General features: G+C 36.6%; 1 protein-coding gene across 3 annotated transcripts in view; it reads right to left on the minus strand.

Moving 5' to 3' along the window:
* CACUL1 (CDK2 associated cullin domain 1) overlaps positions 1 to 26,040 on the minus strand; it is a 65,871-nt gene that overhangs the window by 11,870 nt on the left and 27,961 nt on the right. Inside the window, exons 4-7 of one of the 3 annotated variants that reach the window (XM_082407018.1) lie at positions 10,253 to 10,348; positions 7,779 to 7,881; positions 5,799 to 5,888; positions 2,017 to 2,155 (exon numbers count right to left, since the gene is read on the minus strand). In XM_082407018.1, the coding sequence (XP_082263144.1) occupies positions 2,017 to 2,155; positions 5,799 to 5,888; positions 7,779 to 7,881; positions 10,253 to 10,348 (428 nt within the window). Of the gene's footprint in view, positions 1 to 2,016; positions 2,156 to 4,242; positions 5,201 to 5,798; positions 5,889 to 7,778; positions 7,882 to 10,252; positions 10,349 to 26,040 lie in introns of those variants that run through there. The other 2 variants (XM_082407019.1, XM_082407020.1) reach the window with 2 other exon arrangements.

Consider the following 26,040-nt stretch of genomic DNA (forward strand, 5'->3'; position numbering starts at 1 on the left):
GTTGCCGTCTACGGGGGACGGGTTAAATAAGTTATAGTACATCTACACAATGGAATGTGTAAGAAAGGAATAAAAATAAGAATATATACTGCGTTCGCTTATATCTGTATATAAAATAAGCACTGGAGGGAATCATAAGACACTAATAAAAACAGTTGCCTAAAAGCTGGGAGCAGACAAGGAGAGAGGTGGGAATAAAACTTCTCAGTATGTACTTTTTATACCTTTTTAAAAAAACCCTATAAATAAATATATCAGCTCTTCAAAAATGAACGAGTAAAATTACTATAACATTAAATGGCCTCATTCGGTGTATGAAAATAATTGTTAGAAATACTACAATTGATGTCAGGAGACCCCTGACCACCGGACATTGGGGAGAGAAGTCAGCTGTTTACATGCAGAATCTCCCACTGGCCTTTCCTTGCCATAGGAAAGGCAGGGTTAGCAGGCCTGTCTACATAGCTTCCCTGTGATGGCTGACTGAGCCTTTCCAGTGTGAGCTGCCAGTGAGGAGGGTAATGACCCATGGATTACTCAGTGCCCCCTCTACCACATGAATAAAGATGCCACCAGGACAAAAAGGGAATAAATGCCAATCTATGGGCCAACAGAGAACAAATTATCTGCTTTCTTTCCTAACCTGTGCTGAAATTAGAAACTTAGGAACAGTGATCTTGATCAAGGCTGGTATTCTGAGACTGAGCATGGCCTCAGAGTCTATGAAAGACAGTGTCCATCCTCTGCCCCAGCCAGGTAAGTGAATCAATACCCAACCCACTCCTTGTGGTCACAACTATGCCTCAGTAGGAACCCAGGTGTCTTCCTTTCCACAACTTTCTTCCTTTAATGCGAGGGACTCAAATAAGAGAAGATAAGTAAAAGTGCTAAGTAGAGGGCCAGGATTATGAAAATATAAAGTACTACTTATTCCAATAAAGATATTAAAAAAACAAAAAAACAAAAACAAACAAAAAAAGTACTACTGTACCCTTTAATGATTTGGTGACAGAACAGGGTGCTTTCCCATAGGGAATCACAAAATTTTTACATAATTTTGGTTGAAAATATGCACTTTGAAAGATTTTCTGGGATAAAGCCATGATACTGAATTGCAAATTTTAGAAAAATTAGCGAAGTGTTTATATCAAAATCAAGGGAGGGTGGACTTCCCTGGTGGCACAGTGGTTAAGAATCCGCCTGCCAATGCAGGGGACATGGGTTCGATCCCTGGTCCGGGAAGATCCCACATGCCGCGGAGCAACTAAGTCCGTGCGCCACAACTACTGAGCGCACGTGCTGCAACTACTGAAGCCTGCGTGCCTAGAGCCCGTGCTCCACAACAAGAGAAGCCACTGCAATGAGAAGCCTGCACTCTGCAACAAAGAGTAGTCCCCGCTTGCTAAAACTAGAGAAAGCCCGCATGCAGCAACAAAGACCCAACGCAGCCAAAAATAAAAAATGAACAGGAGAAAATTAAAAAAAAAAAAAAAAAAAAAATCAAGGGAGGCAAATTCTGTGGACACATGTAAGTGATAACCTACTTTTTAAGAAGAAACAGCTAGAATTTAGGGGAAAAATGGAAATATGAAAAACAGAATCTGAAGGCTCTTTACCAGTTTAGTTACAATATCATTTGTCAGTTTAGTCAAAAATCATTTGCTAGTTTAGTCATAAATGTACATCATAACCAATCATAAAATTTCTACAAGGTTTTTCCAAATATTCAAAACTAGTATAAGCGGATCAAAGTTGGAAGAGCTCTTTGGAGGCTGCCCAGCCTAACTGCCCACCCAATGAGAAATCCCTTCTTCAAACTCCACTTAAGTGAAGAGCAGCTCCCATAAAGTCAAAACCCAGCTTCAGCACTTCTACAGAAGGGAGCTCACCACCTCTCCCAGCAACACCACCTTGACTCTCACACAGCTGTCTCCCATTCTAAGAATGCTGGCATCCCTCCCCTGCCAAGTCAAAGGAAATGGACATATTTTGTCACAAAAGGAAAAGAAAACTTGCCTTGCAAAACCATTCTGTATAAGTTCTCTTTGAAGTTTCTGATCTTGAGCAGCATATTCAGAAAGTTCAGACTCCACCGCACGAGGGAGAATGTTTGGAATAAATTTAGAAAATAGAGTCGGAGCCATCTGAACCCACTCTGTGAGGGAAGGAAAAGATTCATTAAGGAGACCGTATAGACAAATTAAATTAAATAGGAAAGGGAAAGTTTTCTTCCCGAAGAACAAGATTATGTATTAAACCAAACTTAAAATGGGGATAAAAACTAGTGCAACCCCTTCTGATAAAGAGGTTAAGTTTCCTTTCTAAATAGAATTTACAGAAAGTGGATATTTTTATATTTTTTATGATTTAACAACATTAACAAAAATCCCTAGAGAATTTTTGAAGGAACCTTATCAAAAATTCTAAATATGGAAGAAAACATGAATGAAATAACCAAAGAATTCTGAGCAGGAGGGGGCTTGGAGGGAAGGGATTTGGTGGAAATACTTAGCCCTATAAAGCATTAATTAAAACAATACACTAGCCTAAGAATAGAATAGTACATGTGGTAGTAAGCAGACATATAAAAAAAGTACCACAAAAATGCGGAGGGAGATGGGAGAGATAACTGGTAAGTACTTTTAAAATATAAACCTACTTTGACTCATATTAAATTATAGCAAATTAAACATATATAACAGTGAAAGAAAACAGAATTAAATGGCTATCAAATTATTAAGGAAAAGATAAAAGATCAACAGAATAATCTACAGAAAAATAAACATTCATTCATCAAAATAAAAAGACAAAGAGAAGTCTAAGGAAAATATCTGCATCAGACATGACAAAGATAAATTAGTATCTTTATTATAAAGCGTTTTAACAGATCAGATACTCTTCCCCTAGTCAGTGAACACTAAATATAAATACTGCCCATCTCTATGCCCTCTGGATTCTTTTAATCGAGCCCTTTCAAGTTTTCCCTTTTGGAAAACATCTTGGCTGTGTGTGTGTGTGTGTGTGTATATATATATATATATATTTGTATATATATATATATCTCAAAACCCATAAAATGTCAATGCTCTATGTAATCCAGCATGCTCATTTTAAAAACTGTAATCTAAGTAAATAATTCTAAATCTGAAAAAAACACATTTAATGCTATGCAATGCTGGGTCACTGGCAAGTTAAAAAAAAAAAAAATGCCCAAAAGAATAGCTAAATTAAAGATGGGGAAAGAAAAAAACAAAAAAAATCCCAATACCACAAACACCACCAAGGCCAATCCACTCACCCTCTGTACAAACTCATGTCAAAATGTTCTCAATAGTGTCCCTCCTTCAAGCTCAGTTCAAATATGGCTTTAGAAAGAGTCTCAATTCAGTGCCCTGGGGAACCACTAACCCACCAGTCAGAGTTGGCAAGGAGTCAAACCAGTCTGACATTTTGTGGAACTCCAGGCAATCATTAAAATAAAGATAAAGAAACAATGAAAAGTGTGTGTATTAAATGAAGAAATGCAGGATGGGATGATGGGAACTATTCCTAGACTGAGCTTCTAAAGACTAGGTAGAAACACATCTAAATAAGAGATGTTATCAGAATCTCCAAGGATTAGGGCCCAGGAATCTACAGTTTAACAAACTTTTTTGGGTGATTCAGATGCATTCATTATATAAAAATCAGCACTTAAGAACTACTGCAATGAAAGAAACTTTTACATTTAAAATTCAACTTTTAAAATATTTTAACCTTAATCTGTCAGGTGAATGAATAAATCTGCTTTAACAAACTAGGAACACAATGGGTACGGGCAAGTCAAGTAAACATCAAAATATGTTTAATAGTATCTCAGAAAATAGCTAGGACAGCAAAAGGTTAGTCTGTGATAAAATTCACCTTTTCAAAAGGACAGTTCTTAAATACAGATTTCTCCTCACAAGTAGTATGAAACCTATTACAAGAGCTCAAACCTGGATAAAAATAGCATTTAGATAAAGAAGTATCTACAAGTTTTTCTACCCTTAGTGACTGGTTTTATTCTGCAATTTTGTTACTTATGATAAAAGCCAGAGCTGATAAAGCTGCCCACTTGGGAGGGAGAATTTAGAAATCTGTCATATTGTATTTGGATGTCTTCCAAAAGAAGAAGAAAAAAATCATTCATAACCCAGCACTAAAAGAAAAACTCATGAGCTATTTTCATCACATTTAGTAAAATGAAATTCAAAATTCTAAGAAACTAGAAAAAGAAATATATCAGTTTATTGGACACATGCAATATTTTTGCTACTTTATATAATTACTTTATAGGAGTAATTTGTCTAAAAATTATGAAGAATAGAGCAAGAACTGATCCAAATTTAAGTAACATTACATTTGACTCCTCTAGAAGTCACTAACTGCTGAAAGAAGCCTGAGAAAGATGGTACTTCTGGGCATCACAGACTAACCCCTAGTATCAGTTTTTAATTGGTTTCCATTTTAGCAAGCTAAATTCTGATATATCTTTTAAATTAAGTAAGTAAACTATCCAGACATCAATTAATTAAAATAAAATAACCACTGGACCCAAATGAATAGTAGTAACAACAGTTAATATTAGCATGCTCATTACATTATCAGGTACTACGTTAAGCTCTTTAGATCACGTTTTATTTCATTCAATCCCCAAATGACAAAAGAATTTCATAAAAAGATAATTGCTGTCAAAAAAGCAAACCTTAAGTTTCTACATTGAAAAACGATTTTCTACCCTGAACTTCTGCAATCTCTCTCCTATGGACATTTTTTAATTGGCTAGACAACTGTATGGTAAGTTTGAGGGTCTGGGTTAAAAACAGAAAGAAACATACAAAAGCATCTTGAGAGTCCTTTAAATTCACAATGTTTTTTTAAAATTTATTTATCTATTTATTTTTGGTTGTGTTGGGTCTTCACTGCTGTGCGCAGGCTTTTCTCTAGTTGCGTTGAGCGGGGGCTACTCTTCATTGCGGTGCGCGGGCTTCTCATTGCGGTGGCCTCTCTTGTTGCGGAGCACAGGCTCTAGGCGCGTGGGCTTCAGTAGTTGTGGCATGAGGGCTCAGCAGTTGTGGCTCGCGGGCTCTAGAACACAGGCTCAGTAGTTGTGGCACAAGGGCCCAGTTGCTCTGCAGCATGTGGAATCTTCCCGGACCAGGGCTTGAACCCGTGTCCCCTGCGTTGGCAGGCGGATTCCCAACCATTGCGTCACCAGGGAAGTCCCACAATGTTTTTATTATAAGACAGATACATTAAGATAATTTACAAACCATGCCTTTGAATACAGTGATCTTTGATTTTTGTTTCTGCTATTCTGACTATCTTTCTCCTCAAACTATCGTTATGAAATGACTGTAACTTTACCAACACTTCTAGATTCCTTGTAAGTTATATAATAGGCCTAACAAGATGGAGTTGTGAATGTGTATGCCCGTGCATATTTGCAATATGGGGTAGAAGTGAAGAAGAACCTCACAACAAAAAAAGAGATTAAAGCCAGACATAAGATTCTACTTTATCTAAAGTGTCTCCTACAAACTATTTCTTGTATTCCCCAAACTAGTTGGTTTTCACTAGCATAGAAAGATTTCCAAGTGAGGTCCTGAGTTTACATTTCACAATGATGAGTATCTACTCAATTTTTTTGCTATAACAAATCCAAATACCATCAGGCCTCAGAAAACACAAAGAAACACTATCCTCTCGCAGATAGGGCTGGAAGTGCCATAAACAAACAAACAAGTCCAACCCCTAAAGAAATGATGAATGTTTACCTGGTCTGAGAGTGTACAGGCCTTTCACAATATTTGCCATAGTTGAAGGTGTGACCTGAAATGGTGTTGACTGGGCTTCTAAAAGTAAAGCTGAAATAGAGAGAAAATGGGTTATAAAAATGATACAACACTTTATTGATTGTCAAGGTTTCACTTTCTATCACTATTTCTCCCAAAGACTGAAGGGTAAACAAGGGCAAGAAAAGAACAACCCAAGAGGGCAAACCAAGTATTTGTACAGTAAAGATTTTTTTTTTTTAATCCAGTGCAGTAGAGCTCAATCCAACAAGTAGATATGTGCGTACCTGTTGAAACACTAACGGAAATGATTCAATTGATGGAGGTTCTGAAAATAAGTAAAGCTTTCTAAAAGCAACAGTATTCATGGTACTTAGTGAGTGAGCTATAAATACTTCCCATTAAGTTCACGATTCAAAAGATTTACATTTGGGGAATGAAACATTCTCTAACTCCCTCCATCATTTCCCTTTCCCCCAAATCACCCATATATGAGGCTCTTGGAATTTTTCTGAAAGACATGTTATTAGTAATTCTAGTAACTGAGATCAGAGTCAGAAACTCACTTTCCCAAATGCTACAACTGCAGGTACTTTTCCTTACTAAAGGTAAAGGCAAGACATCACACTGTCTAACCATGTGACCCTGACTAAACATGACAACAGAGTCAGTTTTCTTTTAGGTTATCTATGGTCACACAAAAAATCTTATTAAAATATGTTAAATGGATACAAAGACTTCCTCTAGACAAAACATATACAAACGAACTCCATCATTTAATGAATAGGACAGATACTACTGACTCAAAACGGCTCATTTTTAATTCATCTCTCACAGACCTGTAATTTACTAACCAAATACCCATGAAACTTGGCATAATTTTCATCTAAGCCAGCTTGTAAAATTATATAAGTTGTTTTCTTCTATCCCCACCTTTTTAAAAATGGAAACACCATCTCACTTGGCCAACAATGATTTCTGTACTTTCAAACATGCAATGTGAGTTACATTTGCAATGCTAGGCATTGCAGAAAAATTTTAAATGTCATGTTTAAAAACTGAAATTCTAAATTTTATGTTCTTAGAGGCTCTTCTACTCAAGGTTCTCTCTAATTTCAACATGTACCCCAAACCCAGGGTCTATCTCTATTAATCCATCTTCCTCCTACTTTTTGACCGATCGTTTGGTTTTCAGTAAGTGTTGTTTCCACCAACTCTTCATGTTCAATCACACATTCATTATGTGGTCAAATATATACATTTGCAAACAACTTCTACATAAGTATAACCACCTATGTCAAATTTGATAGCTATAAGGAAATGATAAATTCACAGGTTAAGTTATACATAAAATGTATATAAATTAATTTGGGATGAATTAACTGAAAAATAATCACATTCAGCAACAAAAGGTAAAGTTAAGAAGGTATAACATTTCACTAAGATCCTCTCCACTTAAAATTCGTTGTAGGAAAAGTCTTTCCTACAGGTGCTAGGTACTTTACAATATATTTAATTCTCATATGCTTTATTTAATTTAGGATTTACTTTCTCACAAGCTAATTGTCATCTATCTTTTTTTAGTACAAATAAGGAAACTGAGAGGATACTGTGCTACCATTTCAAAGATATTAACATTACACTCCTAGAATTACTAGTAACTAAGTTATGGGTGAACTTCTTAATATTTCCCCCAATGTCACAGAAAAAAAAAAAGGCAGCAAGTATCATGCCAGATACGAAGGCACTGTCCAATGACCTGGCTGCTCCCAGCTCACTGGGTGATCTTCAAGTCACATTTTCAATTCCTCAGTGTCTCTCTCTATAGAATTGGGCTTTATGATCGCTGTAAGATTCAGAAGACATCAACATTGGGGGTTAGATGCCAATGCTCTTTGATTCAAAAAAAAAACCCCAAAACACTGCTAGTGTTATGCCATCCCTGTAAGTTTAATTACTTACGCATTAGGCTGTAAATGTGCTTTTCTGCAACATGTTCCGTAAACAGCTTAATAAGGTCATCTTTTAAGTCTCTGTTAAGCTTGGTTTCGATGTAAAACTTATTCTGAAAAAGAAAATAAGTTATTTTTCAGTGCATCAATTAGAGAGAAATGATTAGTCTAATGAACTGAAGCACTAAAAAATAAATAATTTTAGGAAACAATTCATAAAGGCATCAATTAAAACATAAAAACCCAACATCAGAAAACAAAAGCCCTGCCACTATTAGTTATAGTCTTCCTAGCATGGGTTTAAAAGCACATCAAGATAAAATGCTATAAATCATACAAAAGAACATGGGAAGATACTCAACATTAACTAGACAGGGATGCAATGGACCATATTGTATGACAGGCACTTAATATGCCCTTTTAAATGACTACATCATCATCTAAAGGCAACACCAGGAAACACTAGTGAAAGGTACCCTATTTATCAATGATCTAGGCTGAAAGCATGCAGTGGGCATGCACTGGTTGACTCCCCTACATTTCACTTTAATGATTAGTCTAAGTCATTCAGCTTATGGCATTCCTTAGGGATGGATGGTCTTTGGTTCAAAGGTAGACAAGTGATCCAAGGTAACCCAATCAGACTAAGGGAAACCTAGGCTTGAGTAAAAATCATCTCACAACCATGAGGAGAACAAGATGAAACAGATGTATAAAGCAAAGAGACAAAAAATACCTGAGACTTTGGTAACATTGTTGAACCACGGATTCAACCAACCCGGAAACTGCCGTATTTCTGGAGTTTTATTACAAGAGATAATACCTTTCTCATTTACAAATCACTTTGAATCAGGTTTTCTGTTTCTTGCAGCCAAAAGCATCCTAATTAGAATGATTGGCAAATCAAAAAGATTGAATTTGTTCATGTTTAAATGTTAACTCAATGTACAGGAGTGGAAAATACAAAGAGGAATGAATGTCAATAAGTTGCTCACTGATTCTCTCAATTCTTAACATGTTTTTTTCTCTCTAAAAAAAATCATAAGGGACTTCCCTGGTGGTGCAGTGGTTAAGAATCCGCCTGCCAATGCAGGGGACACAGGTTCATTTCCTGGTCTGCGAAGATCCCACATGCCGTAGAGCAACTAAGCCCGTGAACCACAACTACTGAGCTCACGTGCTGCAAATACTGAAGCCCGCGCGCCTAGAGCCCATGCTCCACAACAAGAGAGGCCACTGCAATGAGAAGCCCGCGCACCACAATGAAGAGTAGCCCCCTCTCGCCGCAACTAGGGAAAGCCCACGCGCAGCAATGAAGACCCAATGCAGCCAAAAAAAAAAAAAATTATAAAACTAACATGCACATAATTACAAAATAAAACCATGCAAAAGGGTATGCAATAAAAAGGAGTCTCCCACAGAAGACTTTCTGTCCCATTCCCAAAGGTCCCATTCTACACTGCAAAAACTTTTGTATACTCTTTCTAAAATGTTCTTACATTTTTTTGGATATGCTTTTTTGCCCTCTAAAATGAAGAAGAAAACACTTGCTAATGAAGAAATATAACACACACCGCTTTACATCTTGCTTTTTCACCTAACATTGTATGTTGAAAAGATTCTCTCCAAAATAACATACAGACATGTCATTATTTTTAACTGTGTATTTTTCTACCGTAAATATCCTCCATAAATTATTTAAATAGTAGTCTCCCACTGATAACACAGATTCCTCCCAATGTTCTGTTTTTTTCAGTAAAGCATATCTTATGGAGAATAAATCATTTTGAAGATTGGTATTATACACATAGTTTATCTCTAGGCTACAGAATGTAGGATCAACCTAAACAACCCATTCCCTAATCTAATCAACAAAGAGAAAGTGGGACACTGGTTTCTAAGGGCTCTTCTGTTCAATAGGAACACTAACATTAAGATCCTATAGCTTTATATATTTAAAAGGCGGGGGTGGGGGACAGGGCGGGGACACCTCAACAAAGTCAACAGACTACAAGATGTACTCATGGCATAATTCTCCAAGTGAAAAAGATTATCACAATGAAAGCAAACTTTACTGTTCTACTTTTTATGGAGTTACTTCCTTGGCATTTATTATACATCATGTTTTTAGATACATGTCTTAACTCTCTACTTTCTGAAGGTAAGAAATCTTTCTGATATATCTTTATTTTCCAAGCACAGCATCTTCCATATGGCAGAAACAAAATAAATGTTAATTGGGTGACTGCTGATTATTAATGCCTAATTGTCTGTTTCAGCAATGGTATTTATGAAATTTTAAAACAGTGAAAGGCTAAATAAGTCTTCTATGCCAACACTATCAACACTGCTGAAATAGATTAATTTCCATTTCTAACATAAAACATAGTAAAAGAAAAATAGAATATGCTTAACTTTCTGCATCTATCTGCACTTAGACCAATAAACCGAGGTATCTGGAAAGGGGAAACAGCTCTAACTTACCATATATATGAAAAGAGGCACAATGCTCTGCAATGCTCCCATATACTGTCCAAGAGCTATATTAAATCTTTCAATATAGAGATCTGGAGGGCTGGCCTGTGAAAAAGAACATAAATGTGATCATTCCAGGAAACCAGAAGATCTTCCGGCACAATCTAAAATGCAGACTTAGAACTCAATCAAAGTTCACACTGAAATTCACAATAAAGAAAAAGAGGAGGCTTATATCCTGAAGTTTAGTTAAGATTTCTAGCTCTATTCCAATATCTGCTATGCAAAACTGAGGTTTGATTTAGCTGCCTTTAAAATGTGTGTAACCTTACCATGTCAGTTAAAAGGCTTGCTCTGTTAACAAGTAAAAAGGTAAATTTACACTTAAGATAAATGATATGATTTTTTAAATCACCACTAAACTACAGACATTTACTATGGGAATCAAACTATATTTGGGCTTGCAATAGGGGGGGAAATTCAAGGAAGTGATATAGGCTTAATATACTATGAGAATGTCTGTTGATATGTTAGAATTACCTTAGGTACAGTAATATTCTAAGTTGATACTAACTTGGTTGTACCACTCCTGTAGCTAACCAATTATAAACCTATTGGCTAGAAGGCAGGACTCAAATGGTCCATATACATCTGCAGCTCTGGAGAGCAGTTAAAATAAATACAATACATGACTGGCATTTAACTCATTGTTATCAAATACCATGTCATAAAGCCATCAAAAGAGAACACTTCCAATTTAACTGCACATCGTGGAATGAATGTGAATGTGTATATCCCCACACACAAATCCATATGTTAAAACCCTAACCAGTGCAGCTCTATTTAGAGTAAGGAAGTAATTAAGGCTAAATGAGGTCATAGGAGTAGAGCCCTTATCCTACAGGATTAGTGTCCTTATGAGAAAAGACACCAAGGGGCTCATTCTTTTCCCCTTCCTCTCCCTCCCCTCCCCCAAAGCACACTCAGAGGAAAGGCCATGTGAGCACACTGCAAGAGGATGGCTGTCGACAAGCCAGGAAGAGAGCTCTCATCAGGAACCAAATCAGCTGGCACCTTAATCTTGGACTTCCCAGCCTCCAGAATGGTGAGAAATAAATTTCCGTTGTTTAAACCACTCAGTCTGTAGTATTTTGTTATGGCAGCCCAAGCAGATTAAGACACTGTGGTTTACAAAAACGTATCATGTACTATTTCATTTTATTCTCTAAAGCTAAATTAATTAAGTACCATTTTAATGTTGAAGAAACACACAAATGGGCAAGGATTTGCCTAAAATTAGAATGACAGATCCAAGTCTTCCAGCTATGAACTCATTCCTGGGCCAGGGAGTTGGGGGAATGGCATGGTACAAAACATCACACAAACTAAACTGATTCCACACGAGGGCTAACGCAGGAACAGTCTCCTCATCTGACAACCACATCATATACACAAAGTCCGGCTTTCAAACAAGTATACAAAGAAACACCACGTTGAAAGACTCCTAAATATTAAATTTAAACATTGAAATTATAAAACCATTTCAGCTAAGCTGTTTTAGAAATGTCCAAATAGTCCAATAATATTTTAAAATAAAATTTAATTCATTTTTTTTCGGTTCTACTTAGAAAGCTTAGATATGTGCAGCAAGCTGTCCTTACTTCTAATTCATCTTTCATTACCGAGTTTTTACATACAGGTTTGGTGCACATTTGGTGCTTTTTTTTTTAACATTTATTTTTCTTAGTCCTCCTACTGCAATAAATTGAATGTTATTTCCATTTAACATCTGAGGCAACTGGGGCTCAGAAATATTTAGTCAACTGATTACAGTCCTACAGCTAATAAGCCCAAGAATTAAGATTCTAACCTTGTTCCAACTCAGTCCTTCCAACTATTTATAATCAATTTTTAGCACCCTGAAACTTTCAGAAAAAAGTTCAGACTTCCAACTTAGGCCACTATCTACCTCTCTGCTATCACATCCTGCTCCTTCTCCCACGTAGCACAGTCATCACATGGAACTACTAACAGTTCCCAAACAATGTCCGTGTGCTGCTTAGGCCTCCTTGACTGTATCTTCTACCTGACGCCTTTTATCACCACCCCCAACCAGACTCACCCTGGCTAACTTCTACTCATCCTTCAAGATCTGTGTCACTTCCTCGAAACTGAGATATATGGCCCTTCAACAGGGCACCACCACACTTATTCACTTCTCCACTGGGTAGTCTCTGTCACTAAACTTTCAGCCCCTAGAGGGCAAGATCTGTGTCTTATCTTTATATCTCTAGTGCAGACCACAGAACCCGAACATAGTAGGTATAGATAAATGCTTTTTTTTTTTTTTTGCACTTAGGACAGTCTTGCTTAAATCTAAACTTGTTTAAATCTAAATCTAATCTAGCCTTGCTTAAATCTAAATTGCTATTTGATCATTTAACAAGGCTATACGACAATTCATTTAGCCCTCTGAATTTCAATTTCCATACATATAAAAAATAAGAAAAACACTAATTGTGCCATTTCCAAGATGTGCTGAGAATCAAAGAAAATAATGTGTGCTTAGAAAAATGTCAACTATTACACATGCACATGCAAGTAGCAAGAGTAAACTCCTTTATGAATTAACTACCTATTTGTTTAATACTTCAGAAAAACCTATTAACATTATTAAAGGCATTCTTTGGTAACTAAAAAAATTGGGGAAAATAGTTCCACATTATGGGCAAACTTTTCACTATAACTAATGAACAGAATCATATGTAATATCTTTCTCTAAACTGCTTCGAAGAACTCTGGAAATGATATTTCAATATTCAAAGAAATAAATTTTAGAAGTATGATATGAAAAAAGAAAATCTGAAGAGTTTTTGCATTAAAATAATTTTCCTTTTTCATAAAAGGATACTGTATCTATCCAAAAGTTAAAAGTATGAACATTGATCAAAAGCCACACTTAAATTTAATAGCAGACAGAATAAATAAAATTGAATTCCTTAGTTATTCTTTTCAAGACTTCCCAAAGCCGCAAAGGTTATGAGTATTAAAAAGTACTTTTTGTACTGAATCAAATGTCAGAACATTTACTTAGCTTTTTTACTTCCACATTACATGTAGTACTTATTCAAAACCTCTTAAATGACAGACTACAAATTATAATAGTCTTCTAAAATAAATCCATTCTCTTTACTAGAAACCTAGAAATACCTGTCAGTAAAAAAGCTAATCGAATTGTTCCTCCTTAAAACTTAAGTTCAGTATACTTTGGGTCCCATTGGGGAAATTGCTACCTATTTGATTTACATAATTTCACCATGAATGTATTTGGATTGGACATTAAATGAAATTTTTTACCCCTAAAATAAGCTTCATTTTCTTCTCAAATAAAGTAAGAAAAAGCGATTGGCCAGAAAAATAACCATTACTCCAAACATGCTCCAACTTCTCATAACAGACTTAGATTCCCTGAAATTTGTAATATAGCTGGTAGGAATGTTTTAATTTCTTCTTCTTCTTCTTTTTTAAATCAGTAATTCATTCATCTGGTTTAAAATTCAAATTAGTTCAAAAGGGTTTAGAGTAAAGAATTTACCTTTCATTCCTTCCGCACTGAACAAACCAACACTTAATTCCTTTATAACCTTCCAGAAGAATTTTACATATATACAAAAAAATAAGAATCCCATTTATATCCTTTTTCACACAAATGCTAACTTACAATCATACTAATCTGCACTTTTCCTAACAATGTATCTTGGAGACTGTTTTATTCTAGTGTTTCTCAAACATTTTGATATCAGCAACCCTTTATACTCTTAAAAATAATTGGAAATTCCAAAAAGCTTTTATTTATAATGTAGGTTGTATCTATTAATATTTACCATATTAGAAACTAAAACTGGGTTTTAAAACTATGTATTAATATATTCTAAAATGACAATAATAAGCTCATCACATTATAACAATTTTAATGTTAAAATACAGTTAAATATTTTATATTATAAACTAAGTTATATGTAAATAACTATATTTTCCCCCAAAAAAATTAGTAAGAAGAGTGGTATTGTTTTTACAGTTTTGTAAGTCTCTTGAGAGTGGCTTAATAGAAGACAGCTGGATTCTCATATCTGCTTCTGTAATGAATCAGTTGTGATGTGATGTTTTGGTTAAAGTAAATGAAGAAAATCCACCTTCACACAGATATGTAGTCAGAAAAGGAAGGCATATTTTAATAGCCTTTTCAAATAATTGTAGATATTCTTCTCTGAAACTTGACAAGTGGTAGTTTCTTAAAGGTTAGTTGGGATATGAAATCTGAAACTATCAATGAATTCTTGATACTCTATTACATTAAAACCCATTGTTCTATCTTCTACTTTGAATGGGTCTTTTACAGATACATTTTATAGCATTACAAACCGGTCATTTGAAAAATACTGACTCACTGAGTTATGTAGATCTAAATGATGACACATTTCACTATACAACATCAAAAAAAAATTATCACCATCTATCTCATCAGAAAAGTCTTTTTAAGTATTGGGATGTTATCAAGATCATCGTTGTAGATACAGGTTTTCCAAAATTCTAATTTTCACTTCAAAGCTCAAATTTTATCATTGGCAACAAATACCATCAGTTGTTTTCCTTGAAGTGACACACTTCTTTCATTTTTCAGAAAATGTCTATTAAACACCAGTCTAAATAACCATAGTTTGTCAGTCATTCTTTCAAATAAAAGGAGTGTTTTATAGGGGAAAACACTAGCTTAATAGCTAGTTTAGCTCAAAACTCATATAACCACAGAAGTGCTATTTCTCAAAACAATCACTGTTACTTTAGTATACAGCTTCCCATTTCTTCACAAAGAATATTTTTCTAAGTATACGCAAAGTCACAATTCAATAAAATTAATATTTTTCACTGCTTCATCTAGGACATTCTTAAGTGAAATGCTTTTGTTTTCTGCTGTGAGTTTGTAGAAGTGAAGATTCATGCTAAGGCACCAAGCAGTTTTACCCACCATTGCTTTTGCACCATCAGACCAAATATCCGCATAGTGAAAAGGGAAAATAAGATCTTAGTAGTATTAGAAAAACAGTTTTGATTTTACAGACGCCCTGAAAAGATTTCAGGGACCCTTAGAGGTCCTCAAACCACTTTTTAAAGAAATCTATTCTTTTAAGTACAATGTTTGAATGTACTATTTATTTAACCAGTCCCCCATTTGATAGCTTGTTGCTAATCTTTTATTACCACAAGATGTTGCAATGGATTACTTCATACAGATGCTATTTTGTAGAGAGTAATTTTAAAGAAAAATTAAGTTTAAAAAAAGTAGAATTAGATGATAATCATGTATCATCATATAAAAACAAAATAATTTTGGTACTTAAGAGTTTTATAGAACCAACCTGCTAAATACCCCTTAAAAATATATATACATATACACATATATATATATTTGCTTACTAAGTATATTCCTTAATTATCTCTAATTTTGAAAGCTAGATAAGGAAGCTTGGTCAGTTACTCTAATTAGACATATATTAATTTTTAGAACAGCATGACTTGTTTAAATAATTTTACTAGCCAACAGACAAATATACTATGGTCTAGGTCAGTACTGCCCAACAGAACTTCCTGTGATGATGGAAATGTCCTATATCTGCACTGTCCGATAAGGCAGCCGCTAGTCATGTGTGACTACTGAGCACTTGAAATGTATCTAATAAAACTAAGAAAGTGAATTTTTATGTCATTTTAATTTTAAAGTCACATGTGACTAGTGGTAACCAAACTGGACACTGCAGATGTAAAATACAAATAAGTTCCACAATTTCATAATTATATCCCTCCTCTTCTATCTACGCCCTATCCCCATCCCACCAAAATGAAACATGAAAAAAATTTAAGAATATATGCTTTTATGTTCACAAAAACGTTGTAGTTGTCTTTAAATAAAGAGATGACTTTCATATGTTATAATGAAATAGGGAGGAAGAAAAGACGGGAAGGAAGGATCTAATAAACATAACAAGGCCACTAACATATATCTTTGTGGAAGTAATACATGTTCACTGAAATTTTTAAAATTAACAATGCAATTATAGGAAAACAACCACTACCAAGAATGGTAGATAACTACCATCAACATTTTCTTCTGTTCTTCTGTGTGTATGTTTTATAACAAATATGGAATTATTTCGTAATCTGCTATTATCACTCAGCTATATATATCATCGACACCTCACAGACCAAATGTATTTCAACAACGTGATTATAATGACTGTCGGGCCCCACCACTGTCTACTTCATCAGTCCCTCTTCATTAGATACTTAAAACCAAGCTCTGCTGTCTGCATTATCCAGGTTTGCGTGGTACTTCTACTCCAGATTAGCACTTCGGTGGTGCAAATGTGTTGCGTGTCTTCAGCAACAATACAATCTTATGTTTAAACAAAAAATGACACCACTCGTTGCTTGAGAGAGACCAGGTTCGGGAACTATGGTACATTTGCCTAGGCCAGTGAATTTCAAAGAATGCTGCTCTCCAAGTCACCTGAAGGGCTTGTTAATGATGCAGATTCCTTTGCCACAAAGTCCAGACTCAGAAACTTTCCAGAAGTGTATATTTTTAAAGAGAACTTCAGGGGATTCTTTAAACAGCTGGCCCAGCAGCTGTTAAGCATTTAGAAGCCTGTACCTTAGACCACTTCAAAGGAAAGAGAGGTGCTCTATGGGAAGGAAGTCTAGAGGATCCAAGAGAGGGCAGAGCAGTAATTACCCACCCTATACAAGGCATTTATTACATGACAATAGTGACACTGCAGCTGCAAACTATACTGAAATCAATAAAAATATGATACACTAACATTTTAATATTAGTGTTAAGACTATAGGTGAATTGTTCTTTTTAATTTAACAGCTTCTTGATTATTATCAACTTCAGTGATTATGAAGTTATTAAAGTGCAACGGTGAAGTTCTAACTCCATTTAGAATGCAGAAAGCCACCAGAGAACATCAGTCCTGCCCCGATGATAAGAAAAAGCTAGTTAACCTACATAATCAATTTTCTGAGCTCATCAGAGACCTGAGGTCACTACATTTTACAACTGCCATGTCCAACCAAGTGAACTGAATTCCAAAGAGTGACAAGCTCTTCTAAGGAAAGAAAGGACACGTGAACTGTTTCTCTCTGGTGATGGCAGCCATAAAAGCTGGTACAAGAACAACAGAAGCTGAAATAAACCATTAAAGGCCAAGTGTGAACTAGCAGTATAGAATCCCTGGGAGCCTCGACACAAGGGCAGTCCACACCTACTCCCCAGCTCTTTTCCATGGGTTTCCACTGGGCCTTTGAGACGAATAATTGAGGGCAGTGAAAGAGATCAGAAAGCCACCTTCTATGGCACAGATGTGCTAGGCCTGTCAAGGTTTGAGGGTGGGGCAGGAGTCCCTAAGGAAACCCATGCACACTGCGGGCCCGTCAAGAGTAAACAGCTGCTGATTAGCTGCCAATGGAAGACATGAATGAAAACTGCCTGTGCGCTGGACCCTACTCGCCTACAAAGCAAAAGCCATTTGTTGAAGGGAAGGGGTAAGAGATCCACCTGCACCCTGGTGACCCCTCTTTTACCTGAGGCAAAAACTGTCTACTATGGGGGGATGGACAGGGAATCCTCTAGCCCTCCTGTCACAGGCAAAGGTCAGCAATCAGCGGGGAGGGAGCAGAAAATCCATTCACGCCCAGGTTTCTGCACTACTACAAAACAGAAGCATCCTGCTGCTGAGGGAAGTGCAGGAAACCTGCTCACTCCCAAAGCCCCCCATGGATGCAAGGCGAAATTTGGCTGCCACAGGGTGTGGGGGACAAGAGGTGCAGGAGTAGGGAGAAAGCAAGAAGCCCTCCGGAGCTCTAGACCAGGGGTCAGCAAACCAGAGCCTGCAGGCCAAATCCGGCCCACCACCTGTTTTTATAAATAAAGTCTGACCGGAAGACGGTCATGTCCATTCATGTATGGATTGTCCACAGCTGCTTCCATGCTGCAACAGCAGAGTTAAAGATGCTGCAATAGAGACCACAAGGCCCGTGAGGGTAACTACTACCTGGCCCTTGGCAGCAAAAGTTTACCAACCCCAGTTCTAGACCTTGAACTGAGAAGGACAAGGCTATCTGCAAATGGGGTGAGGAAGAGGGAGACGAGAACACTGAGAAAGCCCCACTTCCGAGGGTTCAGGTGCACGGGGACTACCTATGACTGAGGCAGGAGCAAGAGAACCAGGGAAAAAAACCCAAACGCAAAATCCTGCTCCCCACCCCGAAGCCTTGCACCAAGTAACAGGCAACGGCCATCCACTCACTGCTGGGAGAGGGCAATAGTGCAAAGAAAGGCCCCCGCCACAAAGGAGGGCCTGCTAAGGGCTGAGGCTACAGCAGGAGCACTGGAAAAAACCCTCCTGATTCACACTAAGAACAGAGCAGTCACCGTCCACTGCTAGAGAATCTAGGCCTTACTGTTTACTGAAACGATAAAACGCAAACCCACGTCAACCACTAATACGACTGACTCAACTCCTCACACCAACAGCCCGACAGAAGAGGGGCAGGCCCATTACTAAGCATAAATATTATTTATGTCAGTCTCTACTGATGTTTTTATACAATGTCCAGCATTCAATTAAAAACGCCAAAAAGTAAGAAAACACACCCACTGTCAAGAGTTAAACAGTCAACAGGCCCAGACACAGAGATGCCCACAGGCTGGAACTATCATACAGAGACTTTAAAATAACTATGACTAATGTATGTTATGACCCAGTAGAAGAGGTGGGCAACATGCATAAAAAGATGGGGAATTACAGCAGACAAATGAAAAGGTTTTTTTTAAAGTCAAATGGAAATGCTAAAAGTTTTCAAATAGTTCCTTCATAATCTTTTAACATTTTAACATTTATTCCTATATTACCAAGTATGACTTCCGCATTTTGGATACGATACAAATGGACCTGAATGCTCTCTTAATATCATTTTCTATATCAAACTGGAAATTACTTTTTTAAAAAAATTTGCCTCTACATGACTAACTTTAGCAAAAATGAATAGCGTGTAATATACTTTTAGTCTAACCAACTTATTCCATGACTTTCCAGAGCAATACCACTCTGCCAACAGACAGATTTATCAAGGCTCCAGAAGCAATACTAATTACACCTAAGGCTGATGGAGATGCTACATAAAACTGGAATTTCTTTCCAAATAGACAAATACATACATCTGGCATTATATTCTTATCCATTCCCATTCCTGCTGTGCAGATATTGTTTCCACTGTAAAGTATCCAAAAAACGTAAGTTACGTAGAAGGTAAATGAATCTCGGGAGCTGGTAAGAACTATAATGTACACATTAGATGCTCCTAATATAAGTTGTAAGGATGATTTTCTAATTAAAAGCAACAATAAAAAAGTCAAAGTGAGTCTAAAAGACAGCAGAAGACATTTCTCTCTTAGGTCTCTTAACTTTCAAAGTTAACTGCTACTATCATTACTATTACACTTATTTCTAAGATAAGACTTGCCTCCTTTTCCAAATACTATTTGGACTTGAACACTAAACATAATTAAAGCCAAGCCTCTGTGATCCTGGATTCCTTTAGCTTATCCACATAACAATGAGATAAACCTAGGTTCTAATCTCAGCTTTTTAACAGACAAGCTAGGTAACAAAGAACAGTTACAGAAGGTTCAAGATTACTTCATAAGAGAAAATATCCGAAGTCAGATGAACTAGGATGACTTCTCAATTTCCTATACGCCTCATCTCTTTTACCACTGAGCAAAACTTCCAATTTAAGTACATAACTCTGTCTCAAAATAAAAAGTTTATTTTAAAAAGAATACAACTCCTAAATGTACTCTTTACACTCTGATTAATAAACAACTGCAAATAATTATTCATTATTTGAGTGATTTGACTCTCCTGCTCATCATAAATTCCATTTCCTGAGTTAAGGATGCTGTTTTAACTGGAATAAGTAGATGGTTCTAATAATCTCAGCTGTAAGGCAAGCATATGGTTTTTATTTTTGTCAACTAGTAAGTACTTTTACAGGATCTCTTTGGGGCCTGGCACTATGTTAAGTTCTATAAGGACACATGAAAAGAAAACACAGACCCTGCCTTCAAAGGATGGTAGTAAACTTATTAGAATTATGGTCTGAATGGAAGCCTATAGACTGATAGAGGGTTAAGGCGTCTCACTGGCAAATTCTCTAAGAACAACTCTGCTATAACAACTACTTTAAGTTCTAGTTTGGACTTAAAAATAGATCTCCAAATAACTTATTCAGAAGGACTTTCTGGGGACTTCCCTGGTGGCACAGTGGTTAAGAACCCACCTGCCAATGCAGGGGACACGGGTTTGAGCCCTGGTCGAGGAAGATCCCACATGCCGCGGAGCAACTAAGCCCATGCGCCCCAACTACTGAGCCTGCGCTCTAGAGCCCGCGAGCCACAACTACTGAGCCCGCGTGACACAACTACTGAAGCCCGCGCACCTAGAGCCCGTGCTCCGCAACAAGAGAAGCTACCGCAGTGACAAGCCCACGCACTGCAACGAAGAGTAGCCCCTGCTCGCCGCAACTAGAGAAAGACCGCACGCAGCAACAAAGATCCAACGCAGCCAAAAATAAGTAAATAAAATAAATAAATTTATTAAAAAAAAAAAAAGAAAGACTTTCTGTGAAGAGATAGTTACCAGTTGGCAATGATATTTACCTTACTTGAAATCTATGTAAAAAGGATAACAGACAATCTTCTCACTATCTAAAAATCTTCCTCACTATAGCACGGAGTAAACAGCATTATTTTGGGAGAATGAAAGATTTTTAAACACACTTTGTAGCTCAACAGATATAGAAATTGTAGCCTTTAAAAAATATACAAGCTTTCAAATGACTGCATACAACTAGTTGAATTATGCTGCCACCCACTGGACAAAACACAAATAGCAAAGCAATCCATGGCTCATTTTAAACACGAAGATAACCTGGTTTCATTTGTTGGCAGTTTGGCAATAAAGCTTTTACAGGTAATCTGGGGTCTACGAAGACTGAATCAAAATTAAGTCATGTTGACTGATTATGATTTAGTTTCTATTAATTTCCATTATTAATTGGTTTGAGAGTCAAATTATATTTAACTCAACCAAGATACATTTAGCTTAAAAGACATTAAAATTACTCTAAATTCATTTAAATGAATGGTTTAAATGCAATTAGTTAACTTCCTTTAAAAGAGTTGACAAACACTCATTTAAACTATTCTAAATTCTGCCTTATTTGAGAATAAAAATCGCACCATTTTCCTTTTCTGCTTCTGTCTTTGTGGTCTCTCCTCCTTAGGACCCTGCACTCAGGTTAGTATTATCAGTGCTGTTCCGAATAACATTTCAATGTTATTGTCCTGGCCTGGGAGCCAAAATCTCTGTTTAAACACTGTTTCTTGGTGGTAATGTACAGTGTAAGTTCCAAACCACTGACAAAGAAACTGTTGGAAGAAACACACTTGCTAGTGGGTTCCCGACTATAAAGCTACTAGATCAAAATATCAGAATATTTTTATTTGGCCAAAGCGAAAATATACTCTCAATTTAATAAAGTATATTAACATACACAATAAATGTATCAACATTACGTGGGGAGAAAATGCCTCCCAACTGCTCTAGTGGATTCCAGATTCAGATGTACACAAAAATAATCAAATTGTCTAAGTGTCATTTAAAACAGTTTTAGGGCTTCCCTGGTGGCGCAGTGGTTGAGAGTCTGCCTGCCAATGCAGGGGGCATGGGTTCGAGCCCTGGTCTGGGAGGATCCCACGTGCCGCGGAGCAGCTGGGCCCGTGAGCCACAATTACTGAGCCTGCGCGTCTGGAGCCTGTGCTCCTCAGCAAGAGAGGCCGCGATAGTGAGAGGCCCGCGCACCGCGATAAAGAGTGGCCCCGGCTCGCCACAACTGGAGAAAGCCCTCGCACAGAAACGAAGACCCAACACAGCCAAAAGTAAATAAATAAATACTTAAAAAAAAAAAAAAGAAAGAAAAAAGAAAACAGTTTTAAGAGTAAAGGATGTTATATCCATGAAGTTCAATTATCCAAATGGTAGTGGGATAAAACAGAATCTTCTAAGTATTATCAATTCAAATACTGATTTTAACAGTCAACGTCCCCCCAAAATCTCAGTGACTTAACAAAACAGAGCTTAGATAAACAAAATGTGGTATAACCAAACAATGGAATGTTTTTCAGCCAAAAAGAAGAATAAAGTATCATACTATAAACATGAATGAACCTTGAAAACATGCTAATAAGTTAATTAAGCCAGATACAAAAGGTCATATATTGACTAATTCCATTTCTATGAAGTGTCCAGAATAGGCAAATCCACAAAGTAGATTCGTTACTGCCAGTGGCTGAGAGGAGGGGAGATTAGTGAGTGGCTGCTAATAAGCGCTGGCTTCTTTCTGGGGTGACTGAAATGTTCTGAAATTAGTGATGATGGCTGCACAACTTCATGACTGTACTAAAAACCACTGAGTTGTACACTTTAAAAAGGTGAATGTTAGGGTATGTGAATTGTATCACAATAAAAAAATAACAAAATTTTTTAATGTGTTTAAAAAGAAAAAAATATATAGCAAAGTTTTCTTTCTCCCATGTTACATGCCCATCTTGAGGGTCTGCTTCATGTTATAAGCACTCAGGGACGCAGGTTAAGGGAGCCTCTACCACCTAGAACACTTGGCAGAGAAAGGGAAACATGGAAAATTGCACTGCCGATCTTAAAGGCTTCAGATCTTTGGGTATATACCTCACCAAACACACTTCACTTTCTCTTAAAATCCACAGGCCAAAGCACTTGACCAAGTCTAACTTCAATGGGATAGAGAAGTACACTCCTGACTGGAAACATTTGGTTAATAGCATTAAGACCAGCATATTTATCTAATGAGCACTTAGTTCAATACCACACAGGCCAAGAGAAACAAGTAAGTCAGGATTCATGCCCTTAAGAAGCTCCCATGGGCTTCCCTGGTGGGGCAGTGGTTAAGAATCCACCTGCCAATGCAGGGGACACGGGTTCGAGCCCTCGTCCGGGAAGATCTCACATGCCGCAGAGCAACTAAGCCCGTGCGCCACAACTACTGAGCCTGCGCTTTAGAGCCCGTGAGCCACAACTACCGAGGCTGTGTGCTACAATTACTGAAGCCCGCGTGCCTAGAGCCCCTGCTCCGCAACAAGAGAAGCCACTGCAGTGAGACCCGCGCACCGCAACGATGAGTAGCCCCCGCTCACCGCAACTAGAGGAAGCCCGTGCACAGCAACAAAGACCCAACGCAGCCAAAAATAAATAATGTGTTATTTGTGTCAGTTTATAATAAATAATTAGTGTCAGTTTATTATAAATAATGTGTCAGTTTATAATAAAATAATAAAATAAATAAAAATAATAAAATAAATAAAATTAAAATAATAAAATAATGTGTTTATTATAAATCATGTGTCAGTTTATTATAAATAATGTGTCAGTTTATTATCTTACTATTTTTCTATTTGTCCCATCTGTTCTCTGTACCTTTCTCTATCCTTTCTTGACTCCTTTATTTTCAAATTATTCCATTTTCTCTATTATCTTGTTAATTACACTTTTTACTATTTTTTTTAGTGATTACCCTAAGGTTATAGACTGCATCCTTGTCTTACCATAGTTTGAAATAAATGAGTACTTTTACCTCTTCCTCAACAATGCAAGGGCCTTAGAACATTTAAAATCCTTTTACCTTCTTCCTCAACAATGCAAGGGCCTTAGAACATTTTAAATCCTTTTACCTTCTTCCATCTTCCATGCAACTGTCATGTGTTTGAGTTATTTATATTATACCCTATAAGACATTATCACTATTATTATTCTACACTTGCATATTTATCTTTGTTTTCCTTCATTCCTACTGATTCTCCAAATTTTCATCTAGGGACATATTCTTTCTATCTGAAGAACATTCCAGTATTTCTTTAAAGTTAGAGACTACTGGTGATGAATTCTCCCAATTCTTGTCTAAAAAATGTATTTCTCCATTTCTCTTGGTTTTATTATCACCTCACCTCCTAATATAACTACATATTTCTGACTGAACGTCAGACACTGTTTATGAAAAATTATGGAAACAATTTGATGTCTAGGATAATGTTCTTTCTCCAGGAAGAATTTACTTTCGCTTCTGGTAAGCAACTAGAGGAGCTAGCAAATCCAGACCATCTTAATCCAATCAGGAATCAAGTGCCAGCTACAACAAGCTAGTCTGTAACTTATTATTCTTACTACACCTGGGATGTGATCCTTTAGGTTTGGTGGGACCCGAACTCCAATTTTTATTACCCTATCCCCATAAACCCATCAAAGCTCTATTAAATTTCTCAGCCTATTAGCTTCCTCTTCCAGAATAAATAGGTGCCTCTAGTAGAGAAATGGGTCAAGTGCTAGTCTCCCATCTCTGGATTTCCTCCTTTTCCCAGGTCTTCGTCCTACAATTCTTCATTTTTTAATCAGCTCCCTGGCCCATTTAAAAAATTGTTCTCAGCAGGAGGGTTGGTCTAAAATTATCTAGCCTTATCAATCATATGTCTACGGCTGTACCTAACAGAGTACCTTGCATAGTTATATAGGAAAGAGCTAGCTATATTAGGTTCCCCACTAGGAAGCCCTGTAACCAATCAACCAGCTCAGTTGTTTTTATACTGTCCAAGAAATCAACTGTGATTGAGAAAAGCAACAGGGAGTCCTTAAGGTTTTGGAACAAGAAAGTATGCCCATCAAAAATTAGCATTTTTAGAGGATTAGTCAGTCAAAAGAACAGACTGCAGAAAGGCAGACCAGTAAGGAGAGTACTGCTCTAGTGCAGGCATGAGCCAATAATAAGGAAAAAGGTGACAGCAATGGGAATGAAAGGGGACAGAAGCAAATGAAGTTACCGTATTCTATCAACCTTGACTATCACCTGGAAATAACAGGTAAGGGAGAAAAAAGGAGTCAAAGGTGAATATAAAATCTCAAGTCTGAGAGTAAAACTGATTTGAGAGAAGAGGAATTTAGATTCAGACATGAATATGAAGTATCTGTAAGAAGAAATCCAAGTTGAAATGTCCAATAGGCATTTGGAAAAGCTGGTTTGAGCCCTCACCAAAAGTATAGTGATTGCTAAAAGTTTCAACAGAATTTGCCAAAACTAACCAGAATATTGTTCACTGAACTAATAAACCAATTTTGGTATATCAAAAAATCAGAACTGGAAATTCACATTTTGAGGCTTTGGAGACATGGAAAAAGGAAAATAAAATAGAGATGTTCATTACCACATTTAAAGAACAGAGGAGTGAAGCACAAGCGGAGAGAACGGTTTAAAAAAAATACTAAGGCAAAACATATGTCACAGTTCAAACAATCTAGTAGTAAGTAAAAAGTATAGATATACACGTAATAAAATACAAGAGTAAGCAGAATACTAAGTAGGTTTAGCTATCTAAGTAGTTTAATAAATTTAACAAAAAAAATTTTAAAGTTACCGAAGTGGTTGAAAAGTCATTGTTTCCAAAATGAAAACAATATTTATTTTTTTAAAAGAGGAAGCAAGTTAGATTACATTGTTATATTAAAGCATTTAGGTTCAACAAATTAAAATAATCTTTTACAATCTCTAAAAACCAGTATTCTCTAGCTTTTAAATCAATAACTGGGGAA

The sequence above is a fragment of the Balaenoptera borealis genome (assembly GCF_965194805.1).
Source record: "Balaenoptera borealis genome assembly, chromosome: 10".
Classification (NCBI taxonomy): Eukaryota; Metazoa; Chordata; class Mammalia; order Artiodactyla; family Balaenopteridae; genus Balaenoptera; species Balaenoptera borealis.